The sequence below is a fragment of the Myxocyprinus asiaticus genome, chromosome 41 (genome assembly GCF_019703515.2).
Source record: "Myxocyprinus asiaticus isolate MX2 ecotype Aquarium Trade chromosome 41, UBuf_Myxa_2, whole genome shotgun sequence".
Lineage (NCBI taxonomy): Eukaryota > Metazoa > Chordata > Actinopteri > Cypriniformes > Catostomidae > Myxocyprinus > Myxocyprinus asiaticus.
The window spans coordinates 21,991,720-22,018,243 of NC_059384.1; the positions used below are offsets into that span (position 1 = coordinate 21,991,720).

The 26,524-nt window shown below is 38.1% G+C and overlaps 1 protein-coding gene across 5 annotated transcripts in view; it reads right to left on the bottom strand.

Annotated features, from left to right (window-relative positions):
- LOC127431424 (double-stranded RNA-binding protein Staufen homolog 2) overlaps positions 1 to 26,524 on the bottom strand; it is a 170,763-nt gene that overhangs the window by 84,863 nt on the left and 59,376 nt on the right. For all 5 annotated transcript variants that reach the window (XM_051681806.1, XM_051681804.1, XM_051681807.1 and 2 more), the window contains exons 10-12: positions 26,209 to 26,340; positions 24,889 to 24,946; positions 12,538 to 12,842 (exon numbers count right to left, since the gene is read on the bottom strand). In XM_051681806.1, coding sequence (XP_051537766.1) covers positions 12,538 to 12,842; positions 24,889 to 24,946; positions 26,209 to 26,340 — 495 coding nt within the window. The remainder of the gene's footprint in view (positions 1 to 12,537; positions 12,843 to 24,888; positions 24,947 to 26,208; positions 26,341 to 26,524) is intronic.

Below are 26,524 nucleotides of genomic sequence, written 5' to 3' on the forward strand. Positions count from 1 at the left end.
CTACCTTTAAAAATCTCAAGTTGTTCTTCACTTTTGACGTAGGATCAAGTCAATGGAATTTAGGATCAAATCTGATCGTACGTACGTTTTATTAATGAGGCCCATGATTTGAGTGATTGTTATTTTCTAGCAATAAAAATTATATAAACATTAAAATTAAATAGACAATTTATAAAAATTAAAAATGACATTGTTTACGATGGGAACAACATTTGTAAAACTGAGAAATGGAATGAGGTTTTTTACTTTGTAAAGCGACCTTGAGGTCTTGAAAGGTGCTGTATAAATAAAAACGTATTATTATAATTATAATTACTTGTCTTCCTGCCATGCTGTAGAAAGAGTCCAAATAGTGTTACTTCTTGGATGCCACAATTTTAAGCAATGTTACATTTTTTGTAAGAGGGAGAAAATCCTGCGGTAATAGGAATACACACAAATGTGGCATATAGCTACATTTTACAATTTTGGCAATTAAAATTAAGAATTAAAAATAGCTTTTACTAAAACTAATTTAATATCAACTCAACAGATTATATCTAAATTATTACATCATTGTATGATTTTAATCTGGATACAGTCGAAGGTCAAGAACACCATTTAAAGACATTTAATGCGTTTCTGCACTTTTCATGCTAGGTTAATTTTGCGTTAGATACTAGTTTATCTAAAATATTTAACAGTTTCCACAACAAAAAATATGTGACTTGTGCTTCTACATTAAAAAAAAAAAAAAAAGTCATGTGACACCAAAGTGCACTATATTCATGGAAATGCCAGGTGATGTACTGTTGGATGGAGGACTACGGTACAGTGTGTTCCGCTCACACAGTCTCAAAGACTGAGGGGATGAACAGGGCTCATAAATAAAAGATAGTGTAGGACTCATCTCTAACATTGAGCTCTACCTGCTGTTCTCCACGCACCCAGACTGCTTTGCAGCTCAGAGGCTCTGCACAAAAGGCCCTTTATGATGTGCACCTGACATGTGGCGAAGAACAGCGTTCCCACAGAGATTGGCTTCACTGCTCCACCTCTCCTCTCTCTTTCGTCCTCTCCGACTCTCTGTGTCCCCAGCCTGGGGAGTGAGCGTGAGCTGGCAGGGCTCCGGTTGCTCAAGCGAAGGGGGATTTAGGAAAAGATCCATCTCTGGGTCTAGCAAGAGGTGATTCTACAGCACCAAATAAGCAACCAAAAGAGGCTGAAGAGTTTAACCATATCACTCAAGGGTACTGTATAATCCAAAGCATGTCAGATAAGTCAAGAGGAGACTTTGAGTATAGAGGAAACATTGTGTTGTGGTTTAACACAGCTTTGGCTCTGCACTCTAAAAGAACATTTCTATAAAGGTTCTTATAATATTATTAAAAGGATAGTTCAACCAAAAACGAGAATCCTGTCATCATTTACTCACCCTCATGTTTGGTTGCATGGAAGTAATACAAGTTTGGAATATCATAAGGGTGAGTAAATTATGTCAGAAATGGTTCTGAAATAGTTCTTTGTGTTTGGGTTAAAGGTTCTTTACTCCTGCACTAGGATCTTTATCGAACCTAAAAAGTAGGGTTCTATTTAGTCGCTGTTTTTAATGGCACGTTCATGGACTGCATATTGACTGTCCGATACAAATTTCACACAAAAAAGGTAAAAACTGGCTAAAATCGGTGTTCATCTAGCTCAACTGGTAGAGCATGGTGCTAGCAATGCCAAGATCATGGGTTTGATTTCCAGGGACCACATAAACTGATACCATGTATACCTTGAATGCACTGCAAGTCGCTTTGGATAAAGCGTCTGCCAAATGCATAAATATAACTGTAAATATAAATGCATGAAACAAAGTTCTAATTAGCACCAAAAGGGATTTGGGTATTATTATAAGCCAAAGATCCCTAATCTGGTGCGATTTACAACCATATTTTGTAACAGTGAGGGTTACAGACTTTATGTGTGGTATGTCAGATGGACCAAGAAAACACTTGCATGTTGGGTTGAAGACAACGATACCACTGAGAGCTTTAGAGAAGGTTGGAGAGAATGTGGGCATGAACCCACCCAAAATGTGAGAACAAAAAGAAAGTGATTGCATTGCACTGGTACAGTAGGGATAGAGAACGAAAGAGAACACAAGGGAGAGAAAGGAAAAGAGAGGGCATATGTTGTGCATTACTCCAACGATTCCATTTTTTCTGCCCTACTTCCATCAAATATAGCCTGAGCCAACAAGGCCCTAAACAGTAAAATTAACAACAAACAAACTGCTTTCTCCAACCCATTCCTCAACAGCACTCTTTCCAAAAATGTTATCTCATTTTCAACCTCTGGCCAAAATCCATCAATCAAATCTTTTTGCCCCATGTGTCTATTTGGGGCCTGACATATTTGTGTGTGTGTGTGTGTGTGTGTGTGTGTGAGAGAGAGAGAGAGAGAGAGAGAGAGAGAGAGAGAGAGAGAGAGAATGTGAATGAATCAAATCTCAATCAAATGAAGATGAATTCCAAGAACACCAAAGACAGACTGTCCCAAGTCTTTATTTTTTCAAGGCACAGCCCTATTTGTCCATTAACTTCTTAATTAAACTAAGTGTTTTGAGTTTTAAAATCAGAATCAGGCTTTAGAGGAAACAGACGCATGATTAACCACAAGTCTACGAGTCCACAATAAGTGCCACATCTGTAGTGTAGCACAAATGCTTTAGGAAACTGATTGAAAATTGGTTCTTTGGCTTTCCAAACTGTTGCAGGTGTCCCTGTTGCTTCAATGCCAGTATGAAAGGGGCCTCATAGGGGCTTTCATAACAGCAAATGTTTAAGCTCCATCAAGACCAAATTGAATCATTGAATGGCCTGGTATAATTTAAACGTGTCCTTTGGCATTGTGGATAGCATGTCTAGCGCACTGATTAGAAACAGTGAGGTGTTTGCCAATAAGCTCAAACCACTTGCACGAATTCCATACGAACATCTGCCAAGGAACATATAACAGTCTGGAATCTGCCTCTTAGCACAAAAAGACGCAGCTCGATGGTTTGTTTTGTTTTCGTACATTCAGGTTTTCATTATCAACCCGCATCGTCTCAATGAAACACATATTTCCTGCTTTTCTCGATTACACACTCAAATCCCTCCTGATAGAAGACACAGAGGAATGGGAGGGATAAAGTCATTAGGATCGCTGGCCGGGATTCTTATCAGGGATTTTGAGGGGGAAAGGGTTTTAAACACGGAGTGATGCACACAGGCAGGTTGGCTCATCCCTCGCAGCTGTCCCTTTAAAGGAAAACCTGATGTTTTTCCACATTTACGTTTGGCTGCCTCACTGTTCTTCATCGGGTTTCAGTCTACAGGAAGGCCTGAGCAAAAACAAAAGCCTTTTTCAAAGGCAACCTCAGCAGGTTAAGATAAAATGTTTTCACTGTCCAATATGAAAAGCACCTGCTGCTAAATTAAGTGGGTAGATGGAGGGTGAGGTACTCCAGGGCGGTTTCCAGTCATTGACATGGTTTTCCGTAGAACCGTGAAAAAGAATGAGAACACACATATGGGGGAATAACAGAGCCATGGAAGAGGAATCAGATAAAGACAGGTGGTTATCCCTCGTCTGCAATGGAATATGTATTTGCCCCCTTCCTGATTTCTTCTATTTTTGTGCATTTTTCATACTAAATTTTTTAGATCTTCAAACGAGATACAACATAAAACAAAGGCAACCTGAGTAAACAAAAAATATATTTTTTGTTTACTGAAGCAAAAAAGTTATCCAACACCTATATCACCCATGTGAAAAACTAACTGCCCCCTTAAAATTAATATCTGGTTGTGCTACCTTTAGCAGCAACAACTGTTTTCACAAGTCTTTCACAATGCTGTGGTGGAATTCTGTCCCACTCTTCTTTGCAGAACTGATTTAGTTCAGCCACACTGGAGGGTTTTCGAGCAAGAACTGCCCGTTTAAGGTCCTGCCACAGCATCTCAATCGGGTTCAATTCAGGACTTTGACTAAGCCTCTACAAAACTTTAATTTTGCTTTTTTTGAGCCATTCAGAGGTGGACTTACTCCTGTGCTTTGGATCATTGTCTTGCTGCATAATCCAGTTGTGGTTGAGCTTCAACTCACAGACTGATGACTGGACATTCTCCTTAAGGATTTTCTGGTAGAGAGCAGAATGCTGTTTCCCTCAATTATTGCAAGTCGCACTGGCCCTGAAGCAGCAAAGCATCCACACACCATCATACTACCACCACAATTCTTGACCATAGGTATGATGTTCTTTTGTGGAATTCTTTGCTTTACACCAGATGTAACGGTACCCGTCTTCCAAACAGTTCCACTTTATACTCAACAGTCCACAAAACATTCTCCCAAAAGGTTTGAGGATAATCAAGGTGTGTTTTGGCAAAATTCAGATGAGCCTTAATGTTTTTCTGGGTTAGCAGTGGTTTTCGCCTTGCCACTCTTCCATGGATTTTGGCCAGTGTCTTTCTGATAGTGGAGTCATGAACAGTGACCTTTATTGATGTGAGAGAGGCCTGAAGTTCCTTGGATGTTATCCTTGGCTTTTTTGTGACTTCCTGGATGAGTCGTCGCTGTGCTCTTGGAGGAATTTTGGAAGGACGGCCACTTCTGGGAAGGTTCACTACTGTGCCAAGTTTTCTCCATTTGGAGATAATGGCTCTCACTGTGGTTCTTTGGAGTCCCAGAGTCTTTGAAATGGCTTTGCAACCCTTCCCAGACTGTTGTATTTCAATCACCTTTTTCCTCATAATTTCTGGAATTTCTTTCGACCTTGGCATAGTGTGCTACTGGGTAAGACCTTTTAGCCAACTTCATGCTGCTGAAAAAGTTATATTTAGGTGTTGATTTGATTGAACAGGGCTGGTAGTAATCAGGCCTGGGCGTGTCTAGTCCATCTGAAACCCATTAAATACTAAATTAATAGATTTGGGGATTTAGTAACTAAGGGAGCAAACACTTTTTCACACAGGCCCAGTTGGTATTGCATAACATTTTTGCTTCAATAAATAACATTATCATTTAAAAACTGTTTGAAAATTTTGTTTACTCAGATTGCCTCTGATTTATGTTAGATTTTGTTTGAATTTTTGAAACAATTTAGTATGAGATATACATGAAATCAGGATAGCGCAAATACTTTTTCACAGCACTGTAGACGGGAAAGGCAAATGTAACTTTAGAAAATGACATCGCCGGCCTGTAGGAAATTTAATGGCAGAATCAGGAACTTGACTGTAGCTCCACATGCCTGCAGTCTCATCCAGATGGGTGAACAGCACAAGCCAAGCAAATCAAGTTTAGATTCTGCAAGAGATGTTATGAAATTCGAGGTCTGATTCTCCTGGTAGTAAAAAATCTATTCACAGATGCATTGCAATTCTTCCCAAACGATTCAGGATCGATCCACAATGTCACAAATTTTGAATTCATTAACAATTGAGTTTATTGGAAAACCAAATGCAAGACAAAACTTTACCCATACCATAAGTGCCATGCGGTGTGCAACAATGCAAAAACGGCACAGAGGACGCATGTACAGCGTCATTTATTTTATGAAAAGGTGTGCATACACTGTGTCACTTGTGGTTTAACAGCCAAGGACTACATCTTAAACATCTTAAGGACAACAACCAACCTACATTCTGCATTATGAACTCTAGATTTAAAGCAGGGCTGTCAATCAATTAAAATTTTTAATTGAATTAATTACATGGTATGCCGATTAATCAAATTAACTGTGATTGATCTAATTAATTGCATTTAATCACATCAGCTCTGGAAAGAAATTAAGAGACCATTGCAAAATTATCAGTTTTTCAGGATTTACTATTTACAGGTAAGTGTTTGAGTAAAATGAAAATTTTTGTTTTATCCTATAAAGTACTAACAAAATTTCTCCCAAATTCCAAATAAAAATATTGTCATTTAGAGCATTTATTTGCAAAAAATGACAACTGGTCAAAATAACATAAATATGCAGTGTTTTTAGACCTCGAATAATGCAAAGAAAATAAGTACATATTCAGTTTTAAACACCACAATACTACTGTTTTAACTTAGGAAGAGTTCAGAAATCAACATTAGGTGGAATAACCCTGATTTTCAAATCACTTTCATGCGTCTTGGCATGCTCTCTACCAGTCTTTCACATTGCTGTTGGGTGACTTTATGCCACTCCTGGCGCACAAATTCAAGCAGCTCAGCTTTGTTTGATGGCTTGTGGCCATCCATCTTCCTCTTGATCACATTCCAGAGGTTTTAGGGTTTCAGGTCTGGAGATTGGGCTGGCCATGACAGGGTCTTGATCTGGTGGTCCTCCATCAACGCCTTGATTGACCTGGCTGTGTGGCATGGAGCATTGTCCTGCTGGAAAAACCAATCCTGAGAGTTGGGGAACATTGTCACAGCAGAAGGAAGCAAGTTTTCTTCCAGGATAACCTTACGTGACTTGATTCATGCATCCTTCACAAAGACTAATCTGCCCCATTCCAGCCTTGCTGAAGCACCCCCAGATCATCACCGATCATTCACCAAATTTCACAGTGGGTGCGAGACACTGTGGCTTGAAGGGCTCTCCAGGTCTCCGTCTAATCATTAGACGACCAGGTGGAAGATGCGTGTGGTTGGTTCTCTGTATAAGCTGCGCATTGCCTATACAGCAGGAGTTTCGCTTACTGCTCCCTGGAGAAAACAGGTGAATTGCTCCAATGGTAGTAATATTCTTATTGACCTTATTCATGGTAGCACCATCATTGAATTTTAATGGGAATGACAATGAGGCTTTGAGGGATAGACTTGCATCTCTTCAATGGCATAAACGGTATAAAGCTGTAAAAAGCTACTAGATCACATCTGATTTTCCACAACTCATGTTGTATGGAGTTTTTAGTCTACTGAATGTTCTTAGAAAGATGTTTTTTCAATATTTTGTAAGCGGAACAATCCAAAAAGACTTTAAACTGCAGTACAACCTATTGAGAGACTGTGTGTCTATCCCTTACAGCCTTGTTGTCATTCCCGTCAAAAATCAAAGATGCCGCTACTGTGAATAAGGTCTTTTACGGTCCGGATTAATTGTGTTAATTTAAAGTGTTATTTTTTAAACAATTAATCGCACTGAATTAACACATTCAATCGACAGCCCTGATTCAAAGGGAATAAATGTATTTACTATGGCTGCCGATTTAACTCATTAATTTAGCGTGATTAATTACATAAAAAAATATTTTTTTTACGCAATTAATCATGCTCCCTGATCCGTACATAAATTCCATAATAAAAGTAGGCATGTTTCTACCATCAAAGCAATTTAAGCTTAAAGTACATGTAACTGTTTTCACAGGCAGCACAGCCATGGAATGAGCTGGTCACACAGGACACCTTCCTGACAGCTGGACGAAGCACAACATAATGCAGGGATCTCGAGATGCGATTTTCAAAGTTTCAACTTTTAACTTGACACATCGTCATTAAACCAGATACGCTCAAAAAGCGCCTGTCTGATGCAAATGTACATAGACAACAATTAAAAATACCACAGACGGAACGCAAGAACGTGTTCTGTGACAACCGCACATATTCACCAACTCAATTACAAAATGGATCACTGGGGACAGTAGGCTTATGTTCAATGATATGGGAATAAAACAAACAATGTATTGACTTCTAAAGCCACTTTTTGAATTATCCATCTAAAAGTTGTAATCGATTGACAGCCCTAGTATTTACTAGGGGTGCAAAAAAATATTGTATTATATTCAGGGTTTTTCCTAGCTCAAAATGAGGCAGAGGTGGTACTATCCTGATCATGTGCACATGGCTGAAGTAAACACTTACAAGCAACATATTTTAGGTGTTCTAATAATTAGATGGTTGAAGAACATGACAATTATTAACTTATAGCATATTTAATTAAAAAATCTAACCTGTTCAACATTAATTAAATACAACATAACAGCTAATGTGTTCATTTATAGTTAACAAACAGCAAACTTGATTAACCTCTTAAACCGATAATAAGATCATCTCTGATCTCAGGTATGTGGGTGGGTATGACAGGAAGGGACGATGTGTAAAGACCAATCGGCCACTGTTTTACAGCTTGGATTGGACTGATCGCTTAGATTGACATGTCTTGATTTACCATGCGCACAACTGAAACAGTGCTGGATCTTATTACTTGTTACTTATTCTATGTAATTATGTTTCTGGTTTATTGTGGCATTTACAAATGTAAGTAGTTCTTAGGTTCAGTAAAACCCTCAGATCACTTGTTTGGAGAGTTTTTTTGGACTTTTGATAAAAAAGGCTACCTTGGTTCCAAATGCCATAACTTGCTTTGAGATAACAATACAAAATTTTGCCCAGATACAGTTAACATGATTGTAGTCATCATGTCAAGCATGAATAATTAACAAAATGAATAAATAAACTGCATCACTTTCTCAGCAGTGTTGTAACATAAGAGCCTCCAAACATGAGATGTTCATGTTTGCATTTTTGAGAAAATCAAGATTATGTGTGGTTAGTAATTTTTAAGTCACTGAAGTAAGGCCAGGAAACACATAATAGATTTTGTAGACTCCAGTTTTCGCTCACAAAATTAACTTTTGTGGGACACTTTTTGTGTTAGAAAGGCCGTATCGGATCATGCTCTTCTTCTGAGGTCAATTCACAGCGTGTCTTCTTCCAAAAACAATAATGAGCTCAAACGGGAAAGACTGTACCTCTCGTTGGTTTCATACGGATTACACAATCAGAGAATATTTGTTTTCAATTTAAATTGGTTCATTCAAAAGTAGGGCTGCGCCCTGATAGTCGACCAAAGGTTAGTCGATGAGAAGAGTCTTGGTTGACCAAGTTTTGATTGGTCAGTTGGTTACAGAAAAAACTCCACATAAAAACGACAAACCGGTATTACCGCTGGTTGGATGCTAGGTGGTACTATGGGGTAATTTTCATTAAGCAGGGTTAGGGTTAAGCCTACACAATAAAGCAAGACACCTTGATTTCAAACTTAGAACTTTATTTTTTATTTATTTTAACTAAAAATTCAAATGAAACTGGAAAAAAAAATAAGTGCAATTAAAATGTGTGTTGTTCAACTTTTTGAAAGATGGTTTTACAACAGTTGTCAACATCTCACTGGCAAAGAACCTACTTCATCTGAGCATTCTCAACCGGTCAGGTATTTCGTTATCCGGGGAAAATTCATCATGTGTGTGAATAAATTTGTTTTGTTCCCTCCTTCACGATATATATACATATACATATATATATATATATATATATATATATATATATATATATATATATATATATATATATATATATATATATATATATATATATTGCAATATCCAATTACATCAGCAGACCCTGGGCTGAGGGATCTGTGAATATTCTTGCTTTAGTGATTTTGCATTGAAAATTAAATACATTTATTTAAAAAATGAAAAACAAATTAAATACATTTCTAAATTCAAATTGCACTCCAAACGAAATGAAAAAGCAAATAAATAAAAAATAAAGGGATAAAAGAATTATATAAGTAACCACCTTTCCATTTACCATCAGGCAAGTATCTGTCTAAACATGCAGGTGGAAAATTACTTACACAAATGAAGACATAAAAACAATTATAAATGTACAAATAATAATTATGATGATGATAATAATCACTGATATATAAATCATGGTTCGAGGTGAATGTGTTTTTGTATTATTTTATGTTTTAATCACAGATGTATAGGCTGCAGAGTTGTGGTCACAATATTCTGTGGAAATAAAGCGAACTGAACTCAAAGCACCTCCTGAGCTGAGATGTCTGGGGTCATTTGCAGCACTCATAGACGATACTGTTCTTTAAAAAAAAAAAAAAAAAAAAAAAAAAGTGTGAGAAGACAGAAACAAAGAAAGAGTGAGAACCTTTTACATGCGCATGTTCCACGAGACTGCATGCCTCCGTACAAACAGTGTGTCATACAGGTGCATAGATGGCTTTTCTGTCATCTGTTCTTAATAATATAATAAAGGGTGTTTATTCAAGCGCGTGTTTATGTGTCTGTGTATCTATGGGCAAATTATTTGTAACATTAATTTGATAATAATAATAGCCTAATAATAGCCTAATAATAATAATACTAATTTAATGCATTAATGGGAAAACGAGCCAAATATTGTCTTGACATCGTCAAAGGCATCAGCTATTGTCAATCACTCTGACCATCGTCGATCCCCGAGATCCTTGTCTGTCGGCACAACTTTAATGTGCATTTCTCTATAAATTAACAAAATGTTCAGACAGACTCCTTGCTGGTTTTTCCGACACATTCAGAATCATTACCGCTTTTGCCGGTGTCACTGCGGCTCACTTTGTGCGCGAGCTTGTAAAATCTATATTTTAAAGGCTCATTATTACGGTTCAGTATTTCTCTGTAATGTAGAACAGTGTTAGCAATGTTACTTATAACATTTTTTCTCAGCCCTGGAACTCAAACCATTTTCTGATGTCCCCCCAAAAAATATATTCAAGCAATTAAATTAATATCATCAACGTGCGACTAGTCGACTAATGGCATAAACTATTGACTACTAGTCGATTAGGAAAATCTTTGGTCGGGGGCAGCCCTATTTAAAAGTAAACAATTCAAGCTTTCTATACACATATTTCTCATGTCTGCGAGGCAAGTATACGCTGAGTTTCAGTTCATTTTCGTGACGCGCTCCAGACAGAAGTTCATGGAGACAGAGATGGCAGAAAGTGCATCCTGTATGATTTCTTTATTTTACAAAACCACAATGTTTTGCTGTTATTGTGAGTGTATACAAATAAAAGTAAACCCTTTATAGTTTCGAATGATGTCTTACTCTTATCAGGGAAAAAGTCAGGGGATCGCACCGGCGCCTCCGGTGACCACAGAGGATTGACTATGTTATGTTATCAATTTAAAAAAACAACTCAAACAGGAGCAATTCAAATACTGAATTTTGGGGGGCATTTCCGACCCTATTTTGAGCCAACGCCTGATTAGCTTGCTTGTTGTTAAGCTTAATGGAGGGCTATTGCCTAAGTTCTGCTGGCTCTATGGAGATTTTTTATAGTGGTTTAATTTCACAGCAGTGGCAAACAATGTCGAAATTTAGGGCAAATATTATCCTTACCTGGCTGTCACAAATGAAGGCTGGTCAGGTAGACTTCGATGTTGTTTGGAGGCTGTGTCAAAGAATCTCAAAGAGGGGGAGGGGCTCGTGTGGTCTCGCAGAATTATAACTTAAATGCAGATGTTGGGCACACATTTAATTGAGAATTGATGCCAAGGGCCAAATTTAAATAAAAACTAAAATATAAATTAAAAAAATAAGAAAAGACTTGCAAAAAGGGCACTTATCTAGTGAAAGAGGGCAGGTGCTTGAGCACCACTTGGGGTCTATCTATGCACATGACTGCTTGCCTGAGTTTCGTTGACAGTCGGAGGCGGCACGAAATTTGATGGAGGCGGCTGCCTCATAATTCTCTATGCAGGAAAAAACCTGGTATTGTATCGTACGACACAACACTCATGATTCAATACCATATGTATTGTACGATACATAAACACATTATAGTGTAATTAAAACCAAGCAGCGCAACACTAAGAGCTGAGAAACAATCTCCTCCGTGGTGAGGAGGCGCTAAGCGCTCACAGGAAAAACAGAGCAACATTTCTACAGTACATAGGTGAGAAGATCAATTGCAAACGCCAAGTAGATTGTAGCGTTACAGCTTGTCAAATTTGCCAAACAACGGCATCATGTCCCAGTGCTACAGTCCATCAAACATTGTTTTATTTACGTCAACATCACTGTGCAAATCGGTGGATTTGTGAGGCAGAAACAGCAGCAGCAAAGTTGCATTTAACATCCAGCCTCTCCCAGACGACACGGAGCATGACACTGAGCAAGATACTCATAAGTAACATAAACAAGCTTTTTCAAAAATCTGACAATGTAAGAAACCCGCGATTACATGACACTTATTATTCTCTGCTTTTGACGTAGAAATGAAAATGGGTATGAGCACAACACTTGCACACATGTTATAAGCCGGTAACAACACCGGTGAAGTTTACACGCAAAGTGAAACGGGGGAAGAGGCCAAAAGAATTATGTCTGCCGATCGGTTTTTGCTCAGTCCACTAAATAATATTGAATTATGTACATATATTGTAAAACTAGAGGTCAGGTTACGCTCAAGGGTTTTTTATCACCACTAAATAACATTGAAAGAATTTGTCTGTGTAATTTCTACTCTGAATTTGGCAACAAGCCACCTTGACTTGTCAAAGATTTACACCCTTATGTTGTTGCTCAAAAATTAGATGCATAAAGAATAATTTTAGAATCGGACTTATCAGAATCAAATAGAATCATGAGGTACCTTAAGTTTTTAGTAGAACTATGAGTGGGGAGCATGACAGAGACAGAAAGAGACAGAGAGATAAACAAACAAAAAGCTCTGCAAAACCACTCGATTTTCCATACCTGGAAGCCTTGAATGTGGGCCAAGTACTCCAGTTGCTGTGAAGGCTGGATGGAGCCACAGGGTAAAGCAGGTGCTTTTCCCTTCAGGATCAGGGCTTCGGCGGTGGGTGAAGTGCCGTTCAGTAGCAGCTCTCTGGCAATGGCTGCAGTGTTGCCCACTATAGGGGTGTAGAAAGGCTCTGTGAACCCTTGGCCCATGTCTTTGGGTGTCAGGTAGTTTCCAGGGGCACCAGGGGCTCCTTTATTCCGGCTTGCTTCCATCTCCTGATACATGTCTGGGGAGAGGTGAAGAATTCCTTTCTGTGCTATAGAGGGTTGGAGTGAGACACACAGTCACAACAGTGTCATTAGTTCATGTACATGTATTTGGACAGAAATATTTTCAATGTAACTATGTACACAAATGTTTGGTCAATGCATTGCAAGCACACAGTCCCATTGGTCTTGCATTACTGTGGTGGTAACAAACCTCAGTACACAAGGGTGTGATAGAGTTACCTTCAAAGGTCCGGCAATGAAACCAGATTTGCTATTATTTACGGCCAGGGTATCCTTAGGTATTCTCTTTTGACCGATAGCCTGTATGGACATGTTCAACCGCATACACACTACAACTGCTTTGTGATACTCTTTAGTACAGTCAGCGGCAGGTGCATGTTCAGATGACATGCACAGAAGCAGACTGCCGCGAGTCTAGAAAAGATGGGTTGCATGTGCGTACCATACTGATGACCAAATTTGCGCACTTTGCGCGAGACGTAGCTGCACATGCAAAACCGAAGTACACTTTAGGTAGCTAGCTATAAACAAGCCGACAGTTTAATTAACTTGCTTAGCATGACTCTCTTCCTGCCATGAAGGGCTCGTCAAAGTTTAAGGAGTGGGAGAATCATGTGAAGCTATGAACCAAGATTAGTAAGGTTTGATATCATGAACTACTTTGGGTTATGACAACCAACCACTGCACAAGCTGAACCTAAACTAATTTTTACTCCATCCAACATCTGGAATGCTCGTATTAGTAATACACAGGTTTTCTTACCACTTATACATTGACGACACTCAGCTCTTCCTGTCTTTCCAGCTTGACGACCCCACATTGACTGCTCAGATCTCGGCCTGGATGAAAGAACACCACCTTCAACTCAACATAGCTCCCTGTCTTTCCAGCCATCCCTGCTGTTGAGCACAACATCACCATTCAAGCTGGGTTCATCTACAATAACACCATCCAAAACGGTCAGAAATCTAGGGTTAATAATACACAACCAACTCAATTTCCCCAACCACATCTTAAAAACAGCCCGGAACGCAGGACCGTTCCTCTCTCTGATCATGCCACACAACTCCTTGTTCAGTCGCATGTCATATCTAGACTTAATTAATGCAATGCTCTTTTAGCTGGCCTTCCTGCATGCTCATTTAGGCCTCTGCAAATGATCCAGAATGCACCAGCACGTTGGTATTCAACAAACCCAAGAAAACCGCATGTTACACCTATCCTTGTTTCTCTACACTGGCTGCCAGTTGCTGCATGTATCAAGTTCAAGGCTCTGGATGCTAGCATACAGAACAGTCATTTGGTCAGTTCCAGCTTTCCTAAAATAATTCCTGCAGAGCTACATTCCCACCAGAAGGCAGCGGCCTACAAATGAACGGTGCCTTGTGGTACCAACACAAAGAGGCACTAAATCAATTTCCCAGACTTTCGACTTCATTGTACCCTGCTGGTGGAACGACCTTCCTAACTCCATCAGTGAAGCAGACTCCCTCTCTGTCTTCAAAAAAACGACTAAAGACACAACTTTTTCTTGAGCACTTGATCATACACTCAAATTAATAATAATAATAAAAATAATAATAATTCATTCATGTTGCACTCTAATCTCTGTCTTGTCTAGTACTTTTCTAATGCAACTGAAACTCTGTAATGCAGCACTTTTCGTGTTACTGTCTCTTTAAGCTGAATCACTTATTTTGTATCCTTCCTCAATTTTTAAGTAACTTTGGATAAAAGCATCTGCTAAATGAATACATTTAAAATGTAAATTTAGTTTCTTTTGGAGAAATGAACCAGAAAACAGTCCAGCGGCAATTAAATTAATCATCATGACACCACCCAGTGGTTAGTCAGGAAAACTGGGGATGTTCTGGCTCTTAAAGAGTCATGAAACAAAAAACTAAATTTTTTTATGAAAGTGTGATTTTGGTTGGTAGGATTAAAATTATTTAATTTTTGGTATTTTAGCTAGTTTTGAAGTGCTATTTTTTTATAATTTTATTATTTTCCCTGAGGCCCAATGATACAGTTATAAAGGTTTTTTGGCACCAGTCACAATTTAGTAATATATGATCATTTTCCACCCTGTTTTTGGCCCTCTTGTCTGAAATGCTCGGTTTTGGCCTAAGTGCCTCCTTAAAACTTAAGCGTAGACTGGGGAGTAAGTTTTGAGTTCTGAAATTTACAGTTTGTTCTTTTATATGTGTAAATATCAAGGAAAATTTTATTCTCCTTTTCATGACCCCTTTAATTACAGGGATAGTGAGAAATAGATCAGGAAATGTAACTAGATAAATCTGAACTTGCGTCACCCGCATTATCACCATGACTCACTGTGCCAGAGCACGTGTTCACTGCTACACTATAGCTTTGCATATTAAAACCATAAAATGACCCAGTAAATAGATTCTGAACATTTCAATTAAATATGAGAGAAAATTGCCAGTAAGGGATAAGCATTTTTGCCTTCAAAGATGTGCTTGTCCATAGACATTCAGTCTCATTTTCAGTTCATGCACCACCCTCGTTATTTAATTGAATATCTCAGCCTCAAGTGGACTAGAAGCTCAATCAAAGCGTCATTAGAAAGCTGAGATCCTACCCTTTGTGATGATATATAAAATGTTATCATCAATAGTCGAAAATATATTTTTCTGATGATTTGTTTAGCATGCTTTTATGGAGGAGCGAGCTGGCATCCGCTAGAGGGCGGAGGAGCAGTTGAGGACCGGGCGACGGCGCATCTGGGAACTGGCGGGCAAGTTTTTCTCCCTCTCTCTCTGTCGTTCCGCCTTGCTCTTTCCCTCTCCCCATTCCCTCCCCTCGTCTCTCCCAGGGCTCCAGAAAGGCAGGGTAGACCTGCAGGCAGGCACGGCCAGAAGGGCAATGCCCCCTCCTCCAGGAAGGGGAGTGAATCATGCCGGGGGTTTCCCTGAATCGGGCGATGGAGGAGTGCGATGAGGAAAAGGGTGGGGCCAGGCCGTGAGGACACACGGCCGACCCTGAATCGGGCTAATCAGCTGGGAGGGGGATAAAGACGAGCTGGAGGCACCAGTTCAAGGGAGAGAGAGACGCACGCAGCCGCGTTGCATACGTGTCTGCGTTTGTTTTTGTTTTATGTTGAGTTTTATCATTAAACTTTACTTTGACTGTTTAGCCGGTTCCAGCCACCTCCTTGCCCATCCCTTACCCTGTTACTTACAGAAATCATAAATCACTTTGTGATTCTTTTTAAAATTTTTCGAACTGTGGTATTAGGGCAACAAAATAAACTGTACAGTCGCTGAGAGTGAGAGCTTTCATTTGATATATGACTTGTCCAATTAGGTGCTATGTGAAGGACTTTTCATATTAATATGTCTACCCCATTACCTCTAGGGGGTGCTAATTTTCAACGTGAATGTTTTGAGGCCTTATTTTGTTATTTTAAGTAACAAATGCAGAAGTGATGGCTATCTCTGAAAAGTTCAGATTCTAAGCTTTCAAATGCTCTCATATGTCTGACTTACGTATATTGAGACTTGTTTTAAGCGTAAACTTTTTTTGCGATATAGTGCCCCCTTTGGACCCACCAGCAGGTCCATAGAGTTTAAGGAGTTAAGTATTCTATTGAACGTACAATACTACTTGATATTTTGGCCGTACTAAACTTAAGAATTGATTCATAGCAGGTTCTTAAGAACAGAGCTGCCTATCTACCCAAACAGACAACAAAATATAGAAGTGAGTCACTTTAGCAAATGTCTTCAGCTGTGCATCGATTCTGCTTCCTGTTTGCATTTGCTGCCCTGAATCAAATCTCCAAAAGCAGCCGACTGTTTCCATGATTTCTGACAACCCAGCGCAAGCAACAACTGATTTAACTTAGCGTTCGGTCCATAAAATCGGTAAATATTATCACAGGAAATTGTAAGAAATGTAAATAGACAGTTCCTCTGAACACTGTGTCGTGCTGTTGACGCAGCTCTTTAATTCATGGAGTGAGAAAGCTAAATGAAAACCAGCAGTTTGGAATTCTCTCCGGACATGTTCAGCAAGGTTGACTGGCAAGGAGGCAACCAACACTGATTTTTTTTTAAAATGTTACATGACAACTCGAATTTCATGCTACAGAAAACAGAGTTGCAGGCCCATATAAGAAAAATGCATACTTAAAATGGCATAAAACAAAAGGTGTGAGCCAGGATGACATCAGCAGAGAGCTACAACAAAAAGCACATAAATACGAAGAAAAAACGATGCCCCCATCCCCCTCAGCACCCCCTTTTCTCTTTCTCTCTTTGTTCCAACAGGTTCCACCCAGCATAATGGGCTGAATTTGAGAATGGTGGACTGGAGTTTGGCCAGCTCATGGCCCAAGCTGTGATTTAAAACAGATAACACACAAGGCCCAACTGTAAATCAACACAATGAAGCAATACTCTAAGACACTAAACACTAACACACTGACATATTCATACACACAAAAGCAGAGCCCTGTCTTACTCATACATCCACTGTTCGTGGATTCCGGCACTACTTTTCTCCCTTTTTACACACACACACAAACACACACACAAACAGTGCTTTCTTTGGACACTTTCTCACACTCACACAAACACAAACCAGGAACATACAAGAGGAAGTGAAATATGGCAACTTTGCCAGAAAAAAAAATGTAAATAGAAGGAAAAAAATCTGCTGAAATGTTTATCTAAATTGGAATGGAGTTTTGGCTTTTATTTTTTTCATAGCCATACATAGCCATATGGGTTTAAAAACTCAATTAATAAGATCTGTTGGTTTTCTGAGACACGATGCAACACTTAAGACTCCCTGTTTCTCCCTCAATTCGTCCCTCACACCTCATTTTCTTTATCAATTCATTAAGCTACACATGAATTATAGTGGAAATACCATGTGGCACTTTCCACTTTGGTGTTCCATTACTTATTTGTTTAACGCATTAAGGCGCAAATCTTATGCTTTTTTTATTAGATATGTAAATATACTATTATATGCTATAAGACATGTAAACTTTTATCAAATGTCAATTTAATCTTGCATAAAAAGTAGCTAGTTTAACAATTTAAGCTCTGAGTTTATTTAAAGATGTCCTGTTTCAGTGGCATACCCAAAAATTAAAGGCTTACTGTATATTGTCTTATATATTAAACTGCTGAAAAATCACATATAAACTTGAGTTGACATTATATATTCTCTAAGGTGTAAATAAGGTACCTCCGAAATACTGCTTTTGTTTTGTTCCCAATCATGTCACCTGTATATGAGTAAAAGTTTGTGTTGATACAACAATCAAAAGTTATAGCATTACAAAAATAATTTATCTTAGTGTCAAAAAGCCTCTCCAAACATATTAAACATAATAATTGTACATAAGAACTAATTACACATGCAAACACAACAATGACTAAAGGTTTGCATAGCATGCAGGCATGATTTTAGTAAAGAGATTTCACAGAATGAGTTTCATTCTGTGCCATTTGAGTCATCATTGAGTCATGTGTCATGTACTTGGTGCCATTTTCTGGTGGCCATATGTAATTACAGTGATTGATCACATGACTCTGCCAAAATATGGAGGACTATCACCACTGGTTGGAGCAATCTGATCCCAGTCCGATTGGTTTAGCATTCCATGATGCTACAGCATTTCTGACGACATCATCTGATCCAGGAAAGTTAACGTGTTTGTAGCCAGATAGCAAGATGTCAGATAGCCAGATGCCATGTGCACATTGTGCTTTGTGTGGGTTATCTAATGATCTATGCATCCGATTACTTTGTGTGTACATCCTCTAAGTAATGGTATGTGATATTTTATGTTCCGTTTATTTTTTGTGAAGTTTAAGCGAAAATGCGGCATATAAGCAACACCTGTTCACATGAACAGGTATATCAAAGACATATTTTTGTCTCTGAGTAAAACACACAATAGGCTAGTTGTATTCTACTCTTTGAGAGCTTTCCAACAACTTGTGACACATGTCTATTTGTTGAGTTTGTTTTTTACTGATTACAATAACATGAACAGTAAAATTTTTAATAGATTATCAAAATGGAACACTTCTGATTTGTATGCAAATTTCAAAGCACTTGTTCAGTTTTGGTCATAATGCCTACATGCATTGTAAAGTAGAGCTTCTAAGTTTTTAAAACGATACCTATTTTGTGTTGGTGAAGACTCGATATGTATTGCGATTTTTCAAATCTTTCAAATCTTCAATTCTTTAAGTATTGCGATTAGCTGCTATGATATATTTAGCTGTGTTAATCCCTTTTTTCTAAGAAAAAATGTTTATTGAAAAATAGTTGTGTCCAACATGACAACTGTTTCACTCTGTAATACAGAATTTGCAGGTAAAAGTTAGGGAGATGCAAAACTACCAATTTTCATAGTTGACTAGTTGGTCTGTTATCTGAGCAATAGTCAACCAGTCAGTGTTGAGGAACCAATTAATAATTTGGCTGCACTTTGTCCATGTGACCCCAATCAGAAACATTTCATAAGGATATATGGACAGCAAGCACAGCCCTTTAAAACAGGGTTACTAATGAATATTCAACAAATAAATAGGCTAATTAAGTATAACCTCTTATCGCACAAAACTATCAAAATAAGAAAAGTAGGAAAAAGAAAGGCCTCAATACAGGTGGCACAATGACACAATTTACTGGACTTGGAGTGCTTGGAGTCACAGAGCAATCCTCATTCCACTTTCAAAAGTGCATAGCTGTTAGATTATAAATAGTGCAGGCGCGCAACATGTAGTTTAATCGCATCCAACAGTATGATTAGCTTTTTTTACTGCAACTATTTATCAAGACAGTATCAGAAAAAATCTGCAGAATGACTACTGAAAAATACTATCCACAACACCTCACAAACAAGCTTGTGGATTATACATAATAACAGGAACATTACCAATAGCAGAGGATTAGACGTCCAACAGTGAACAAGCAGCGATTTGATGGCTGAGGACTAAACAAGAATTAAAGAGACGATAATTCTCAGAGAGAAAACCTGTTTGTGTGGAACTCCGCACAAATATTGATTCTTATATCTTTCGTTCTATATCTATCTATGTATCATTCTACCGATCTATCATTGTATTAGCATACAGTATTAAGCTAAGCGTGTAATGTTTTTTATTAAATTAAAAATCGATTTTCATCAGAAACGATTTTAAAATCGTTTGTCTCAAGAAATCGTGATTTGTAACAGAATAATTTTTTTTTCCACCCCTACTTAGTCACATTTCTACAGCATGGCAAAAAGACAAGTAAACCATCTAATTTTGTTTTCTCAATTTGTACAAATTTGTCTTAATTAGTCTGCATTCAACACAAACTTAACCATTCAACTCTGTAACCCATGTTAGAAATTTTGTTAGAAAAAAAGATCTTGAATTTAAGGGAAATCTTTTTTTTTAATAATTTTGGGGGAATTAGGACATTTTTAAAATGGCATTTATTGAAAGACTTTAATAGGGGGATGAGAGGGTGGGGACAGGGAGGGGAACGTGACCCCAGGTCCCCCATGATAGTTCAATATGCCTGAGCACTCACACTGAATGCAAAGCCACTGTTTCAACAGGAAAATAAAAGTTTATCAATAACATGACATGCATCTCCTTGATTCTTAAAGCTCCAACCTTTACTCTGTCTGTTCAAGTGCAGAATAACAGTGAGGGAAATTGATTTATAACATTTGACACATTGTCTTGTTGCTCTAAATACACCATGTTACATGGCCCCATGACACCCAGTGTGACTCACCGCATAATCTCGGCTAAATTTCCTTTTTGTTTCAGAGTCTAGTTCATCCTGTACCATAATACTGTTGAGAGGGATCCAACCCTGGGCATACAGCTCCATGTGTCACTTTGAATGGCCACAGGGAGAAGACATTACAGCAATAAAGTATGAATGCAGCACTAAGGATCTGAATCACTCTTCTTGCAAAATCTAGATGCTGTTCAGATGAATCTGCAGTTTGCGGGGATGAACAAAGTACCGTAAATCTGGTTTAGAGAACCTAGTTCTGTGCCCACAGAGGTGGAAAAGAAAAACTTGGTTCCCAGGTCACTGACACACACATCTGCTCTGAATTGAGTTAACACCCCTCAGATACATTCATTCTCCCACTGGCAGCTTTCAGAAACGGTAAATTAGCAAGCGTTATTCTGACATTTTATGCTCGCTGATTGGAAAAGATTGTAAGAAAGACAATTAGGCGATAAATGAGGTTTAACAACACCGGTGAGATCAAGTGTGATAGAAGAATGGTTCTTGTCCAAAGCAGAGAAATGGCCAAAAGAAGTTGGGGATTATATCCCCAGCAAGGGCCCAGGAGGACAGAAACATAGAAACGTCAATCACTTGGATCTTTTGTGCAAACAGACGCAAAATAGCATTCCCCTTTAGTTTGCGTGAGTTTGACTGTGTGTCTAAAGAATCAGAGAGATGACAAAAAACCAGAGGATGAACGAAACACTCAGCACGCATCTTGTTTTCTGTTGACTGTGCACAAGAATTAACACAATGTGACACCATCTTTGCAGTGTAAAGGCAGCTGTAGATGGTTAAGTTGATGCAAGAAAGAAAGGACAGTAAAAATCGCAATTCAGTATGCAAATAAATGCAAGACAGACAACCAATCACTGTTCAGTATGCAAATACAACAAGGACATCATTGCTATCCATTAAATATTTTTTGAAGGCAACCACTATAAGTGAATGGATTTAAAACTTTTAAAACTTTATACTTTATAAGAAATTTAAATTAAAGAGCAAAAATAGATAGTGAATGGAGTGTTCATTTAATGATTTGAACTGAATTAATTATGGAGAAGGAAAAGTAGTAAGAAATGGTTGGCTTAAACACAGTAATAAAGGTGTTTCCATAAGCCAAAAGCATTCGTCAGTGCGTGTGCTGGTTCCAGGAATGTCACTACAAAGTTGGGTCAAATACACTCCAACGTAATAACATAAGTGAGATCATTTAGAAAAACATTTGTTTTTCACAGATTCATCCAAAACAGCTGTTAAGCTCAGCACTGATTCAATTGAAGCAAGCAACAAAATTGCAGACACCTAATTACATGATGCGGTCAGTGCAAATTCACCGATGAATGTTGTATATACAAGGATGTCGGGCATATCCATCTGTTTTACTGTTGTTGTAACCTGCATATCTAGGAGGTATGTGTGCATCCTGTGTGTTCGAGAGAACCTGTGTCCGCTGTTAGAGCTGTCTGATCATTTGACAGTGATTTTTATGTAAGAAAATTATTTACCATCATGCAATTTCACATAATCCTAAGCCTTGATGGCAGACCATAGTTCTACCCTGTACTATAAAAAAATCATTTTTGTAATCAGTATTTATGTCTTTTTTCCAGGAAAAAATATATAAACACCCTTAAAATAAGATAAATGTACTTCTACTGCCTAATATAAAAGGCTTGCTTGCAGAGAATACATCTTGGAAGTATCTTTTTCTTACCCAAATGGAAAATTGTAATCCATCTATCAATACTTTGTGAAGTTTAAACTTTTTGTCAATAGGATATGAGAAATAAACTTCATTCAACATATTTTTATGAAAACAAGTATTATTATCTAAGTATTGTACACAATTTTCCTGACATTTATGTTGTTCTGTAGAATGTTGAGATATTTGTACTGGAAAAAAAGACATCTAAATATCTAAATAAAAAATGTTATCTTGAATTAAGTTTATTTTTCTTAGCCCCTTGGCAAATAGTTTTTTCATGTTTTCAGCATAATTGTAACAAAAGTTAGTGAGGTTTACTCTAAAATGAAAAAAGACCAAAAAAAATTGTAAATAAATTTAAAAAAAAATTTGCTAATGGGGTGAGAAAAAGAAACAATTCAAGCCACATTCTATAACGACAAGTCTTACTTTTAGGGCTGGGAAATTTAACACATTCATTTCTGCAATTAATAGTCAACTGCTTAATGTGATTTAATAATGCAATTAATGCAGTATCCATTTTGTTCACTTCCTGAAACTTCACTAATGTTTTTCCCCACTTCCTGTGGTTAAAACTGGAATATATAAATTCCCAGGAGGTACACGCTTGACTCGACTGCATATCCTAGCACAGAAACTGATTGTGTGGAGCAGTTCACACTTTTTCATTCCGCTCAACGAGTGTCCCGGGTATAATAATCACTGGAGCAGATTTACCATACGGAGAATGGAGACCACAAGTGGTGAGCCAGGTGTGGGAGAGATACGGGCAAGCTACAGTATCTCTTCGCAGCACCCGAAAATGCTCACTCACTGTCATCTAAACCAGAGTTAAATGCAAAAACTGCGTGAGACCCAGCATGTGCGCAATAGAGACTGAATGGCAGCCAGATAAAATAATAGTTTTGAGATTTTAAACTTCAGCAAATTAAACTTTAGCATTGTGTTTATATCTGTATGTATAGTGTCTAATAATGCATTGGCAATGCACACTTAAGTTTATCGTGCCAAAAAAGCTTGATATGAATTGAATCTGCCCCTTTGATCCTTATTAAAAATTGCACTGGAAAACAGCAAAAGATTTTGCCCAACTTAATTACAGCATGACCACTGATTTCATGGCATGTAAATATATACTTGAATCAAAGATTTATACCTGTAAAAATGTGTCTAACTCTATCCGCTATTTTTTTAAAACATTTACATATTTAAATAATTAAAATAACTGATGAATAACTAATTTCTTGCATGTTCTTTGAGACAAATTATAAAGTAAATATTTTTTTTTTTTTGTGATTAACATTTTTATTGATTCACACAACAAACAAAGAAAAGCAAAACATATATATACAGAATACTACCACACCTCCCACTCCCAATCTCCAACCCCACCCCGACCCTCAACAAACACCCCTGTGGTCACACATGAGCACATACACACACACACAAAAAAAAAAAAAAAAAAAAAATTATATATATATATATAATAACACACATCAATAACTACACCTCTCTCTCCACTGTCCCACCCCGAGAGCCCTCCAAGAACGCCAAATATTTGGCCCATTTCCCAACAAATAAATCCAAATTCCCCAGTTTTCTAGATGACCCTTCTTCGAATGCCGCTACCCTCCCCATCTCCAAGCACCACTCCCGAAATGGTGGCGCTCCAGCCAACTTCCATCCCCTTAAAACAACTTGTCTGGCGATCATGACACTGGTTAGGACCCAATTTTTTTATGAGTTTCTTCCCTATACTGATGACTGCCCCATCATCTAAAATACAGAGTCTGGGGCAAAATGAAATTTGAGTGCCCAATACGTCACACATAAAACTCTGAACCTTCAACCAAAATTCTTGGATCTTAACACACCACAAAAATCATGGGTTGTGTCTCCAACTTCTGATTGGCATCACCAACAGGTGGGTGTGTATTTAAGACCAAGCCTATACAATTTTGCTTAAGAAGTACATTTATTCTTCTTTTTAGGATGTGTAGATATGTTTTTACTGGAACACACAACAAAAATACAGATTAAGAAAATTATATTTGTCATGTGGAGAAGTGTTTGTGGGTGGCTGGTGTGTGTGTGTGTGTGTGTGTGTGTGTGTGTACAGGTTTGGGTGGTTTATGAGGGTATTATGCTATAAATGTGGTTTATGAGGACATTTCTAGTGTCCCCATAATTCAAATCGCTTAAAAAAAACATCCTAAACAATGTTTTTTTGAAAATGTAAAAATGCAGAAAGTTTTTTGTGAGGGTTAGGTTTAGGGGTAGGGTTAGGGGATACAATCTATAGTTCGTACAGTATAAAAAACATTGTCTATGGAAAGTCCTCATAAGGATAGCCACACCAGCATGTGTGTGTGTGTGTGTGTGTAATACAGTGGTCCCACAGACCCCCTGGGAACGCACATAAGTCTGTCTGAATAGGGAGGAATTCACAGGCTCTACACAGAAGCGAGTCTCTGACTGAGCCGAGACTCGGTTCCTTATTTATCAGTCAGATAGATTAAACGGCCCGCCATCACCTATACCGGGAAACACAGACAGAGAGAAAAACACTTACTGTTGGTCGTTGTTTCAGGAAAAGCAGCCCTTTGTCCATTCCAGCCTTTGTTGTCCATCTGTGGCCAATGTTGCGATAATAGAGGAGAAGGAAGAAATGGAAAGAGAGAGAGAGAGAGAGAAGAGAGAGTGGGCCAGTTTAGCAAACCCCTTTTCACGCGTGTCAGACAAGTCGCTTTCCCTTGTTTCCATTAGAAAGGGAGAATCGCAACCAAATTGAGACATCATGGCATAAGTGTCACTAACTCGCAAAGACAAAGTAGATGGGGGATTTAAAGATTAAGATTGTATACATTAAAATAGAAAGCAGCATGATGATACAAACTTATACATCCATAATACTCTTTCACTGATGGGCATCTGATACCCCCTGCTACATTGTTCATACCGAATGTGGTGAAGACATTGGGTAATTAGCTCGCTATACAAGGATAAAGGACTGAGATATGACAAAGACATTAGATAGTTACTTAAAGGTGGAGTAAATCATTTTAATCCAATACACTTTTTGTCAAATTCCGCGAATATCTCTTCATGGTCCGCTAATTGCCTGTGTGGGCGCTGAAAAAAAATCTGGTGTTTGTACACAGCCCTGGCTCTGTAAATGGGAAAAAAATAAAGTGGATCAGACTGATCCACACAACACTATTGCGCATGCATGAATTTGGGGGTGGAGCTTCTGAAGGAGCACTGAAGGGAGGGGTGTGTTTGTTTGGCTGTTGAGTTCAAATATCAACAGTCTTTCTCAGGAATCGCTTACTCCACCTTTAATGTAAAAACATGGAATTTAATGTTCAAATTACCTATAATTGTTGTTAATGACAGAGGATAGTTAGAGCATATTTAGGTCAGGCTACTAGTAGTATATTGTGACAAAATGCAACATTCCTGCTGAAAAATCAGCTTAAACAAGCCTAAGGTGGTTAGGCTGGTCTGTTTTTAGGGTTGCTCTTTTTTGGGTAACATTGCAAAAAACAAATATTGCTGTTTATGACTACGTTTTCAATTCAGTTATATACATTAAGGTGTTTATTGGTGTCTTTAGTGTACATTTAGGTGTTCAAGTTTGATGTTGTTGCACTAATTGAGATCCTCATTGTTTTTGTGCCAGATAAGTACTTTAAATATTTGGAATTTAATCTAATGATGACAATAAAAAAATAAAATAAATAGTGCATAGTTTTAATGTAGATACTTTTGGTTAGTAACTTGTAGTGTAGCTAACTACTTTTTCAAAATTATATCTTGACAGTAGTTGACAACTACTTTAAATAAAGAGTAGCTTAGTTAAAAGTAGCTTCCAACACTTGTTGAAACTAACCTTTTCTGGAGTGGTCTGTAATGGTGTAGAAGCCTTGTAGCCCAGTTGAAGCAGCATGGCCTCAGCTGCATTACGCTTAGCCACTTTCTTATTGGGTCCAGTTCCTGTGGTCACCTCAGTACCTACTTTGACCTGCCAACACACATATACACAGTAGTAGATTTTTAAGAGCTATCTTGATTCAATTTCCATTCATGCATTTGGCAGACACTTTTTCCCCAAAGTCACAAGGTATATATTTTATCAGTCCGTGCATTCCCTGAAAATTGAACCCATAACATTGCCATTGTTAGTGCCATGCTTTACCATTTCAGCT